The following is a 12,249-nucleotide window of genomic DNA, read 5'->3' on the forward strand; positions in this document are numbered from 1 at the left end:
ACTCCAGCTCCAACAGCACCCAGGTGAGGAATAGCGTTTGTGGCGTCCCACCACACACAGAAAGCGCACGCCTAAAGATCTTGGCCAGGCGGGGGGGCGTGTCTCGCTGGGGGCGCGGCCGTACACACCCGAACAGCCCAGGGATTCCTGGTCTTGTGAGTCCCTGCTAGCACAAGCCCTCGTTGGTCGTGAGGTCCTCCTCCCGACAACACCAACAGTCCAAGCAGCCTCCGCCCCTCGCTGCTGACCGCGAAGCGGCACCCGCAAAGCGGGTGCGGCAAGCAGTGGCAGCAAACAGCGGTATCCCGAGGGAGGATATCCCGAGGGACAAAGGGCAGGCTACTCCAGCTCCAACAGCACCCAGGTGAGGAATAGCGTCCCACCACACACAGAAAGCGCACGCCTTAAGATCTTGGCCAGGCGGGGGGGCGTGTCTCGCTGGGGGCGCGGCCGTACACACCCGAACAGCGCAGGGACTCCTGGTCTTGTGAGTCCCTGCTAGCACAAGCCCTCGTTGGTCGTGAGGTCCTACTCCCGACAACACCAACAGTCCAAGCAGCCTCCGCCCCTCGCTGCTGACCGTGAAGCGGCACCCGCAAAGCGGGTGCGGCAAGCAGTGGCGGCAAACAGCGGTATCCCGAGGGACAAAGGGCAGGCTACTCCAGCTCCAACAGCACCCAGGTGAGGAATAGAAATAGAATACTTTGTAGCAGCCTCATTGCTGTGCTCTGTGCTTCTGGCAGCTCGCGCCCGGGCCGGCAAATGACGTCTGCGGGAGCAGCCCTGGCGCAGGTCAGACACACAGCCCAGGCACGCACACAAACTAGCAGCCTGTAGTGGCCAGTAATCTACTACTTTAGCACTTTGTGTGGCAGCAGAGAGAGTGGCATCAAATGCGTGACAATGCATTTCAGTGCGGTGCAGCGGAGAACCGCACTGAAATGTGTTAAGAGTCACACCTGATGCATGATCCTTGGCAGGGCTGGATATGCGTAATCCTCACCTCCGAGTCCTTAATAGAATTGAAACTTTCCTTCTCGTATTTATAAATAAATAAATAAGCTAGGATATTTTTCATTTGGCTCCAGGTGGTCGCACTACTTGGCAGTTAAAGAATAGGTAAATACACAAAGAGCAATGTTATATATATTGTAGACTATCCACCTTTCAAGTTTACCTAGGAATTTTGAGGAATTTGCCACCCCAAAAAGCATAACAGCTGCTACCGAGTACAGTGGCTACGATTATGTCATAAAGCTCTCTTTTCCTTCTTCCGGTTTAGTTCTGCATTTTTCTGACCTATCCTCGTCTTTTGGTGGGCGGGATTTTTTTCGGACTTTTTTAAAGAGTTACGGTACTTCCTGGTGCTTTAAACTACCAGGTGGCTAGTCCTCCTCCGGCCAGCAGAGGGCGACCTGAGCTGGGTGGCCTTGTGCAAGCGTCCTCTCTCTCCTCTCCGCTCCTCGGCGCTGCCGGAGCCTGTCTGGAGAAGAGTCCTCCCTGGGCTGGGTCTGATGCAGGGACTCTGTTGGCGGAGGCAGCACGGGCACGTCTGTCAACCAGGCGAGGACTGAGCAGCAATGCAGGAGCCGAGGCCAGGCGGCGCCTTCTCCATATATCCTAAGCTTGACGCGTGAATTGCAGGCGAGAGAGAGGCAGCTCGGGGCTTGGGAAGGGCAGACACTGTCACCTGCGGATTAAAAAACGATCTGGGGGGTAGGACTAGCTGGAAGATCACAGCAGAACCGAGGGAAAGAAGGAAGGGCAGTTGTTGACAACCAGAAGAGTGTGTATGTTGACAGCGGCGATAGACTGTGAAGCGAGATCGAGTTATGATTGCAGTGGGAGTTTTATGAATCCATGTAAAGCGTATATCTGTGATACACAGCGGATGTGCACTGGGGTGGTGGAGTGGTTGTAGTGAGAGACTGCAGGGAGGGAAAGGATAGGGCCAATGAGTAGAGCGACCACTGGAAAAATTGAGTGGCAGAGGCCAGAGGATAGAAAATATGGGGATGGGTTAGTTATGACGTGGTAAGGACAACGGGCTCGGTTGATGAGAGCTGCTCTTGCTGCGAGTGGTAGTAACTTGGGAGGAGTGTGAGTGGTGACTGCAGGGGGACTAGTGCATCGGAGAAAGGGTATGAGGTTGCAGTGGATGCTTGGGCTGCACTTGCAGCAAGGGGTGGGCAGCGACCTCTGGGATAGGATACTTACTGTTGTGGATCGCTATATAAGAGTGCTAGTACGCGCAAACAGGGGACCAAAAGCTAACCAATGTCAGTTTGCAGAAGCATCTCTTTATTTACAGTAAATATTTAAATTATGAATTGGCGTAACAAAGTCTGATGGCTGAGACTTTAAAATCCCTTTTAGACGTTTTACATGCTTACTGAATACTGACAGAACAGGAAATCTGTTGGAACTCGTCTGGGGAGCGTACCTGTATCCTTGTAGGCACACGTTCCAGTGACATCACAACGTGATCTTTGTTGGAAAAATGAATAAATGTTACATGATACAAAACGACTGCATGACTCAGAATACGAGAGTTTTGAGTAAAGAGCCAGACACTGGTCTGAATGTGCGCTTTTAGCAGAACTACTAGAGTTGGTTGTGATTAGGTGGTGCATGTTGACTTACATCTGTGGACGCCTAATCCGCTTCCACGCTTTTTAGATACGTTCCCTAATATTCGATGCATAAAAAATGTTAACATTCTTTAACTGGCTGCTACTGCTGTTAAGGGCCTCGAAGTAAAGCCTGGCCACCAAGAGCCATGTTCTCTGTTGCTAGCCAAAGAGAATGGAAAACACGTGTAAGTACTTTAAAAACATGTCTGCTTTCTTTCATAATTCTTGTTCTGTGGTCTTGTAGGGTGATGTGGTTAGCCCAAATTAGATACGCAGAACTTGATGATTATATCGCAGATCGTCACCGTTTTTACTACGTGCAGGTAAAATGTGCATGGATATGTGTGTGTATATGCATATATGTATGTCTGTGGGTGTATATATATATATATATATATATTAGTTTGAACTGTGCGTAATTTTTTTAAATTGATTTCCCCCCCTCCCTTTTGCACATATAAGTAAAACGTTGCATCTGCAGCAGAAATGGATGCATACGGTCTAGATCCGTGGTACTCAAAGTATGGCCTGGGGCCGTATACGGACCTCCTGATCTTCACATGCGGCCCCCAGCTTAATGACTGCAACGGGTTGCTGTAAACTTCAGAAACCACCAAACATTTCAAATATATTAAATAAAAGGGAACACATTTATTTACAGGCTAAACAAATGAAAAGAAGCAAGTAAGGTGTCCTGTAAAACTTAATTTAGTAGCATTCATTTTTCAATACATTTGCAACAAACGTGTAAAAATGTGATAGTCTCTTCAATATTCAAATTGTGTATTTCATTAATATGCGAAGCGTTGCTCCTTAGTACATCAGAATAGATAAGTGCACTCATAAGTATTTTATTTAAAACTGATTGTTAGTGTTGAAACATTCATGCCTCCACATACCCTGACAACAATGCCAGTTGCGAATTAAGAGGCAAGTCAGTTGCTGCGTGAATCACTCTGGGTGGTCAGTATTATTGTACATGGACTACATTATAGTTTACTAAATCAAACGCAAGAGGTTTGCACAGCATATATGCTGAACTCATGCATTTCAAGGTGCTCTTATTTTTCATAATGATGAATATGGAGGCAATGTGAAATTAGGCAACTGCCAGGGATCAAACAATTGGTTCAAGGCTGGGATTGATTCTAGGTTGTCTGGTTTCACATTGTAAAATTCTGTTTCATTTCAATGTAATAATCAAGTTACTTCCTTTTACACTTGCCTCTCCCCCAAGGTAACAATAGCAAACAGAAAGGCTTACCCCAAGATGAGATGGAGGGATAGAAATTCAGATGTAGAATACCTCAGTATTGTCAAATCTATCACTCCTCTAGAGACTAGGGGCTAATTTAGAGGGTATTATGTAAAGAACCCTCAAAATAACGTAATCACTTGCTGTTGACCCCATGTATGTGATTCACTTCCGCTACTCCCACCTTAAACCCCCGCCCCCCAAGCCCCACTCCCACCATGCTGCCAATAATGTTGCCCTTGGGCACACTACATACCATAGTTTGTGGCCCTTGGGGAAATGTTTGTGAGTATCCATGGTCTAGATCTTGATATTTCTGCTGGCGCAGACAGCTTATACTGCGGTGGAAAGTCCACTTATTGTACAGATTTTCCACAGTCATAAGTGTGCGTTTGGAACCGAATTGGTGTTTGCTTTGTAGAACCTTGGGATGTGTCACTACCAACTCTGTGGTAATTCCGAAATATTTTTTTCTGAATTTTGTGCTCTTATAAATCTACGCTACTTGTAGTATGCACAATTGTTGCAAAAATAATGGAAGAGTTCAGCGTAAAATTCCTATTTAGGGTATATGAAGACTTTGTTTTCCTGGAATAAAATTTTCAATGTGAAGACGCATTTTCAAAACATGTCCAGTTGTACATTTAGTTTTGCCTAACAGAATTTTTTTCAGTGAGGGTAAGCTGCAGTCTGCCTCTCAAATACTTGGGTCTTCAACATCCCTACCTCAACCTGCCTTTTGCGTTTTTTTGCGTTTCTCTGTCCTCTGCCAGCCAATGACTTCCAGATTGTAACAGGACCACTTAGAGAGCAACGCCTGTCCACATTCCAATCCTGGCATGATAACATGGGTTTGGTTGTACATAGTTTCCAAAAAGGCATTTTAATCACATTTGCAAATTATTAATAATACACTGGCTAGACAGCCTTCAACCATTAAGCTAGATTAAATTATGATTAGGTGGTTTATAAAACTATATAGAAATTAGCTAGGTTAATTGACTTAATACACATAAAATATACATTTATGGAAACTGGAAGGTAGATCAAATAGATTGGTAGCCATTCGCAGTGGACATAATGCACAGAAAAGCCCACCAAGACATAATAATCTGTGCCTACACCCCGACCTCTGTGCAGTGACTGAAGAAAATTTCACTTTGGGGTAATTGATGTCATGAAAACTGCTGGAGAATGGAATTATGGCTCTAATTGGTTGAAAGAAAAACGTTTTTCGATGGTGTCATTTAGAATCTCCTCATACTTCAAGGCAATCCATGACACTCCTTCATTTTGTTTCCACAATATGTAAATACTTTCATGTAGCAGATTCTTAAACAATTTGCATGTGTAGGTTTCGCGATGGACATATGAAAGTTGATCTCCAGTCATACATTGACATCCTCATTCTTCAAAATCTGGATTTCCAAGCAAATATGTTGTGACTCAATGAGAAAAGCCTGCCTGCTTTCCAGTCTTATTTCTTTGAGTATGTGTGAGAAAGATGTTTGCCCCTGCAAAACAAAGTATGGTTTGAGAGACCTGTAAAAGAACTCAGTCAGTCAATCAGTCAAACAAAAGTTTATTTGGACTAGTTAGTCCTTAAACATTTGAAATCTCCATAAATGCAGACTCTTAAAATCTCATATCTTGAATAAAATCTGTCCTAAAAACGCATACATTTAGTCTTTCCATCATTCCGTTTAAAGTACTATCTGTTATTATTTTAAAACGAGTATTTCAGTTCTATTCATATTTAAGATTTTTTTTTTTGTTGCTTATTGGATGAACTTCCCTGTAGCACACGTACTGCTTCTACCCTATTTTTAATACCATACTTTTGAAAAATTGGGCTTAAAAACACTTTCCGTATATCCAATATCTTCTGACTGTCCAATAAAATATGTAATATATCACACATAATTCCCAGAGTGCAAACACAGTTCCCCTTGCTGTCAATCATTTATTTTTTTTTAATTTATTTTTTTACCACGCGGTTTGCATAGCAAGGGTTAACACCAGTTCTTAACCTTAGCAATTCTCTTCTTATCTGCTGACACGGTAGTCTATCAATACAAGGGAAATGTTGCTCACTTTGCCGCGTGTTGGCCATAAAATGTACAGATTTTTTCCCCTTGAGATAAAATTGATCATGAGCTCGACAGATTTCTGTTGCACCCTACAAAACTTTTTACATTTTAAATACCAAATGTTGGTGTAAGTAAAATGCCTGGGGGGCAAAAGGAAATGAATCGCTGCCAAACGTGTGGATGATTAGATTTAACTACATTGAAAATGCTTAACCTCCTCCCCCCCACCCCAACACCCTTGTGAGAAAGGGAGAACTAATGCAGTGCAATCACTGATCGACCGAATCCTAAACAGATGGATTTTCCATAAAGCATAATCCCCATGGCAAAGGTTTAGGGTTTCCAGGCATGCTCCTCAAACTCGACAAGAGACCTGTACTGCCTGGACCTCTTTAGTTTCATGATTCACACTAGCATCCTTAATCCTGGGCAAGAATTGACCTATTTGTACCTACTTAAATGTACTATTGTCTTTGTTAATCTGGTATCTGATTGGCAGCTGGTTATCCTGTAGAGTTCCACGATCTCCTCAACAGGGTGATTGTCTTACTTTTTGGATTCGGGTTGGAATACAGTCACACATAACATACACATATAGACTCATAGTCTCTGTCTAATTATTGTTCGATTTGTTTTGTAGATTGATTATCCGCCCTGATGGAAGGCCCTCCAAAGGCGATGACATCATCCCTATCACCAATAGCTTTCAATGTGTACAAGGTACAGTGCCCTTTTATTTATGGATTCAGTGTTTAGTATTGTTGTGGAATAGGAGAGCACATAGATTGAACGGAGAACTAGTTGGCATCCGTTTCATCTGAAATTGAAAACTGATGCACTTTGTGCAGTGGGGAGAAACTAATCTCATCGAAGGCTGCTTGCACTCGCTGCATGCACTTTGATGGTTATGTTATCTTTAGAGAGACCCCCCCCCTCCTCCCCATGCTTGGGGAATATTGAAACAGTTTCTGGGGTCACAACTGTATCCACAGTGTTTGATCGAAGCAACTATGCATACATTTCTTTTTTTAAAAGAAAAAGGAAAACCTGGGTCACAATAACTGTTGACAGCTCCCCTGTACTGTGCATGAGCTTGAAAAAAGTTTAGCTCTTTATATATTTTACACTGTGAAACCCCATTGAAGGGATATCTGAAAAACGTTGGGTTTTCTACTGTTCTATAGCATGGTCCCTGTGGCACATGCTTCCACATTTTAAAGTGATATTTGCCTGTGTTTTCCAAATGCTATCTCTAGAATTAATATAAGATAGCAAATGGACAAACACAAATTTATTTGAAACACAATAGATCTCAGACAAAAGCGGAATCTATGCCTTTTGCATTGAAAGGTATAATTACTTTTTATGGCTGGCTTAAGACTCCTTCAGATTCGGTGCATTGTTTGTGCTAAAGTTGTGTGGTCTTCAAAATAGAAAAGCCATGGCTTGGTCTCACTGTTGTACAGTATTGCTGTTGAACAGTGAATCTGGTAATTTATTTCACAGCTATTAAACCTGTCAGCGGAGTAAGCCAGTATAATATTAGTATTGTTATTTAATCTTAGAAAACAATGGAGAGCCAGTACAATGTAAGAGTGGTTACATAAACTAGCAAAGCTGTGAAAAAGCTGGCACAATGCTATAGTAGTTAAGTTCACTTCTAAAGCTGTGTAATTTCAAATTTTGATTAGTATGCAGAAGTGGTCACCAAATATGCTTCCAAAACTGACAGATAAATTAAGATATTAAAATCCTGGAGACCTGCTCAAGAGCTCTATGTAAGAACTGGCAAGCGAAAAATCATTCCATTGCGACACAGACTCTTCTTTACAAATGATGGCTGGTGGAGTATTTGTTTATCATTTACACATTGTTTTACAACTATGCACATAAACATTTCAACAGTTCTTCATTTTGGATTTTGCAAACTTGGGAATAATCATTTAAGAGTTCAGATTTTTGTTGCAGAAGGCATGGCGGGGCTTGGATGTAAAGGTGGTTGTTATGGAAAGTATAGGGCTCAGAAGGTGAAATGAAATGAGTCCCTGACAGTTCAGTTCATTTATTTGCAAGTATTAAAGATTGATAAACCTCTGTAAATAGGGTGTACCACTCCTTTGCTGTTTAGATAATTGATAGCGAAGCAGGTTTAATTCCTTTTTCATGTTATTCAGCTGCCTCAAAAGTGTGCTAACTTTGTGTTTTGGGCACTTGTTGTGGACCATTGCAAAAGTAAGTAGAGCAGGCTTAATAGGTGGTTTTTATTAGTGATGATGTCCTTGGTAGTGTTTGGCCTAAGCCCATTTATAAAGACATTGGAGCGTCTGTGTGAGAGATGTTCAATGGTCCGAGAGGAATGGAAACTGCTGTGGCTTTGGCCATAGAAGAGGTGGGTGCTGTGGTTGGCAATAGTAGTGCAGTGGGGCTGTTAGACCTCGCTATCACATTTGATACTTAGGACTATTCTGACCTACTACGCCATTTGTGGGATGTTTAGATTAGTGGCACAGTCCTCCAGTGGTTAGTATCTTTTGGATTGTGAGTAGCACTTGAAGGAAATTCTGTCCCACTTCAAATTTAAAAGCACCCCAATATCTCTTGGGAAACTGCAGGGAATCTCACTATATCCTATTCCTTTTATTATGTATGTGCATCTGCTGTTCAACATCATAAGATTGTTTGGAGAAAAAGCTCTGCCATGAGGAAACACATAAGTCCTTCTTCATTTATATGCTCAGTCTACCAGCTTCCTCCTCAACCTTCATAATTACATGGTAGCAGTAGGTCAGTGGAGGGCGCATAACTCCCTTAAACCATTGGCGTGAGAGATCCTCCAACACTACTTTGTAAGGTCAAATCTCTGGCTGTACACAGATGGTCTTTGAACATGCAGGATAATGTTGATGGAATGACCGTCTTTGTTCTGCACCTCTTTAGATTAGCCTTGCCCAAAAACAATCAAGGTTTCTGTTGTCTCCTCTTACATATTGTTTAGGCAAGACTACAGAAGAGCGTTTATGTGGGATTCTCCTGTCCACCTCAGCTAAATTACAGTGACTATATTATACAGTGGTGCGCTTCTTTTATCATCTAAAGAGAAACATATAGCACTGGCTGGCAGTGGATCAGCAAATCCATTTTAAATGTTTATTCCGAATGCTCAAATTCTTCTGCAAGCCTGAATGCTCTCCCATTGTTTGCTGGTGCTGCACCTATTTTCCAGCCACCTCCCTTCACTGTGAAAACATGCTTCTGAAGTCCCTAGATGAAGGCAAACGGTTCAAGGCAAGGACAGTAAGACTGTTGAGCCTCAGACTGTGGAACAACCTGCTGATACAGAAGGTATAGGTTGCGTCCCACGTGGTCTTTAGGAAGGCCTAATAACTTTATAGTTTATTGTATTGCATTGCAGCATTTATATAGCTTTTACTATCCCTATTTGAGGAGCTGAATCGCTTGCCTACATAAGTAGCACGCTACATCTTCTAGTGTGTGGTTGGAAATATGTCTTTGATTTGATCCTATGTTGTAAGTGTTTCCATGTCGCGTGTCCATACCTCTGAGCTGTGGGTATCGTGTTATGAAACGCTGCATGTGGCAGTGTGTTGGATAATGAATTATGAAAAACAAACGTACAGTTTTAATTGTGCTGGTAGATTTTAACAGCTCTGCAAGTCTCTTTATGGTATTTTTGATAAGAAATAGCCTACTTAGCTATCTACTGTACTGGGGTTGTCCAGTCTGAAGGTTTGTGTATAGTTGTGGTTCTGTGTTGGCATGGTTGGAGGGAGAGAAGTGGCGAGGTCTGTTGGGATGGACATCTTTTTATTATCATCCTATATTGGAGTGTCTTTGTGAGGTGTAAAGAATAGGTCAGACTGTGTAGATATTTGGGACCTACAGTGGTAGACTATATTAAAGTCCTCCAAATCGTCCAGTAATATGTAAGTGTTCTTTTGAGAAATTGGGTTTTGCTTGAAAGTGGTGGGAGCTCTGGTCAAGCAGCTGCCACAATATTAGTCTGGACGAGGTACAAGACCACCTTAACCTGTTTTCAACCCTCTGGTATCTTGGAACAGAGCAGTCCGGCTTAACTTGGAGGCATTGTATAAAGTATTTGCGCAACACTTCAAACAGTTATAAAGTGAAATCGCCACAAATAAAGCATCTTAAGTCCTGGTTTGCAGAACGTTGCGAGGGTCAGCGTCGAAGATACATCACTCAGCCAAAGCGGCGAGTTGGTTCCAAGATGTTGCGAGGCTGTGATGCGAGGGACTGTGTTGTCAACGAGGGCTTGCTATGCGAAATCTGGCATTGAAGATGCATTGCACAGTCCGGGCTATGCGTTGGTTCTGAGGCTGGTGTCAAAGAGGGATGTGAGGGTTTGCGCTGAAGTTGTCATGCAGCAACGGTTCTGATAAGGCATGCAGTGTGAGTCTTTGTGATGATATCAATGGTGGCGATGCATCAGTTCTGCTAGGGGTTACGCTACAGAGGAGATGCATCCATTCCGCTGGATCCACAGAGGCTGGCAGAGCACTTTAGGCCCACTTCTAAGGGTCCAGGACTGGGTGGCTCCACTTGCCTGGATAGAGTCATAGATGGCACAGTTCAGGTGCTGGGGGTCAAGGTTGTTGTAGCCTTCTGTCCCTGAGGTTCAAATCAAGAGGCCAATCAACTGGCCCTTGGAGCCACTCTAGTGGTCCTGGGTTCAAGAGATGTAGGTCCAGTCCTTCTCACCCAGATAGGAGGACAGCAAGCAGGCAGGTCAGCACAACAGGGCACCAGTCCTTCAGAGTGGCAGTGTTTTCACAGCACAACAGTCCTTCCTGGAAGAATATCCTATCACCCAAGTCCAGAAGTGTACTGAAGAGTTGGTGTTTAAGCTCCAGTATTTATACCTAGGCCATCCTTTGAAGTGGGATAAGCTTCTAAAGATTTTCCCCTTGACGTCCAATCCTGCTTTCCTTGTCTTGGCTCCAGACTAACTACAGGGGGTATGCAGCCCTTTGTGTGGAGGCAGGACACAGCCTATTCATGTGTAAATAGGTCTGTGCCCAGTTTCATCCTCTCACCCTGCCAGTGACGGCCCATATAGGCACACCTAAGCTCTCTATTGTGTGTGGCTGTCTAGGAGGAATACACAAAGCTCAACTGTCGGCTACACCCAGTCATGTGACTCGGAAAGGGGCTGTAGGAACTAGGGGCTAGATGTAGGTAATTTAGATTTACCGATTCGAAAATACTGAATTTTACCGGTTCGGTATTTTCGAATCTGTAAATGCAATGTAGGTAATTATTCGGTAAAAAATACCGAATCTGTAAGATTCGGTATTTGCCATTCATTCCTATGGGCCTGGAGGCCCATAGGAATGAATGTCAATTACCGAATCGGTAATTACCGATTCGGTAAATACCGAAAAATTCAAGGGTGGCAGGGTGTCAGTTTGACACCCTGTTGCACCCCTGATTAGTGCATGTATGTCTGTCACATGGCACAGGTGTAAATGCACATGTATGCATTTACATAGGAATTCCTTATTTACCACCAACTAATAGTTGGTGGTAAATAACGAATCCTTTGAGCCCAAAAGCACTGTTTGAAGTGCTTCCTACATTTCATTTACCGGTACGATACAATGGTATTTACAAGACAGCCCTATTAGCATATAATGTAACGCAGCACTGGGCAATTCCCACAGTGTGAGGATTTGGGTGCAAGGCCTGTCTGTGTTGGTTTTGACGGTGTTTCAACCCGCTGCCAGATGGGAGGGTCTCTTCAGGACTGATGATAACCTGGGGGACTACTATGAGCAGGATTAGCTACTGTAGGTAGTAATAATCATAGGTGGGTGTGTGTGAACAACTAAAAATACATAATGGCAGTCTTTTTTGAAGGAGCCCGGGTGGCGGATGTAGCTCCAGGACTCCACGAGGCTGCAAGTGGCCAGCTGCTAGATAAGTCTGTGTGGGAATTGTACATGATGCCAGACTCACTACAGGATTGCATTATTAATGTTTGTTTTTATAAAGGGATTTAGCCGCTTACCTGGGTCACGCAAGAAGATAAAAATGGTGTCTTAAGATTAATTTTAGACAGTTCTCTTCTATCGAATATACATTTTTCCTAAACATGCGTTTCATGTGAATGCCCGTTTGGAAACTAATACTTATTAAATGTAATAATACAACTCCCAATTTATAATATAGGAGAGGCATGCCTTGCAGTAGTGAAACACGGATTTGAGAAATTTTCACTACCAGGACTTGT

General features: G+C 43.2%; 1 protein-coding gene across 5 annotated transcripts in view; it reads left to right on the forward strand.

Moving 5' to 3' along the window:
- The first annotated feature begins 1,408 nt into the window (after nucleotides 1-1,408).
- The window catches only part of OCRL (OCRL inositol polyphosphate-5-phosphatase), a 475,965-nt gene continuing 465,124 nt past the window's right edge, over nucleotides 1,409-12,249 (forward strand). For 3 of the 5 annotated variants that reach the window (XM_078688437.1, XM_078688432.1, XM_078688433.1), the window contains exons 1-3: nucleotides 1,461-1,615; nucleotides 2,738-2,818; nucleotides 6,619-6,698. In XM_078688437.1, coding sequence (XP_078544563.1) covers nucleotides 1,581-1,615; nucleotides 2,738-2,818; nucleotides 6,619-6,698 — 196 coding nt within the window. In that variant the 5' untranslated portion in view covers nucleotides 1,461-1,580. Of the gene's footprint in view, nucleotides 1,616-2,737; nucleotides 2,819-6,618; nucleotides 6,699-12,249 lie in introns of all 5 variants that reach the window. The other 2 variants (XM_078688434.1, XR_013610641.1) reach the window with 2 other exon arrangements.

This window comes from Lissotriton helveticus, chromosome 4_1 (genome assembly GCF_964261635.1).
Source record: "Lissotriton helveticus chromosome 4_1, aLisHel1.1, whole genome shotgun sequence".
Lineage (NCBI taxonomy): Eukaryota > Metazoa > Chordata > Amphibia > Caudata > Salamandridae > Lissotriton > Lissotriton helveticus.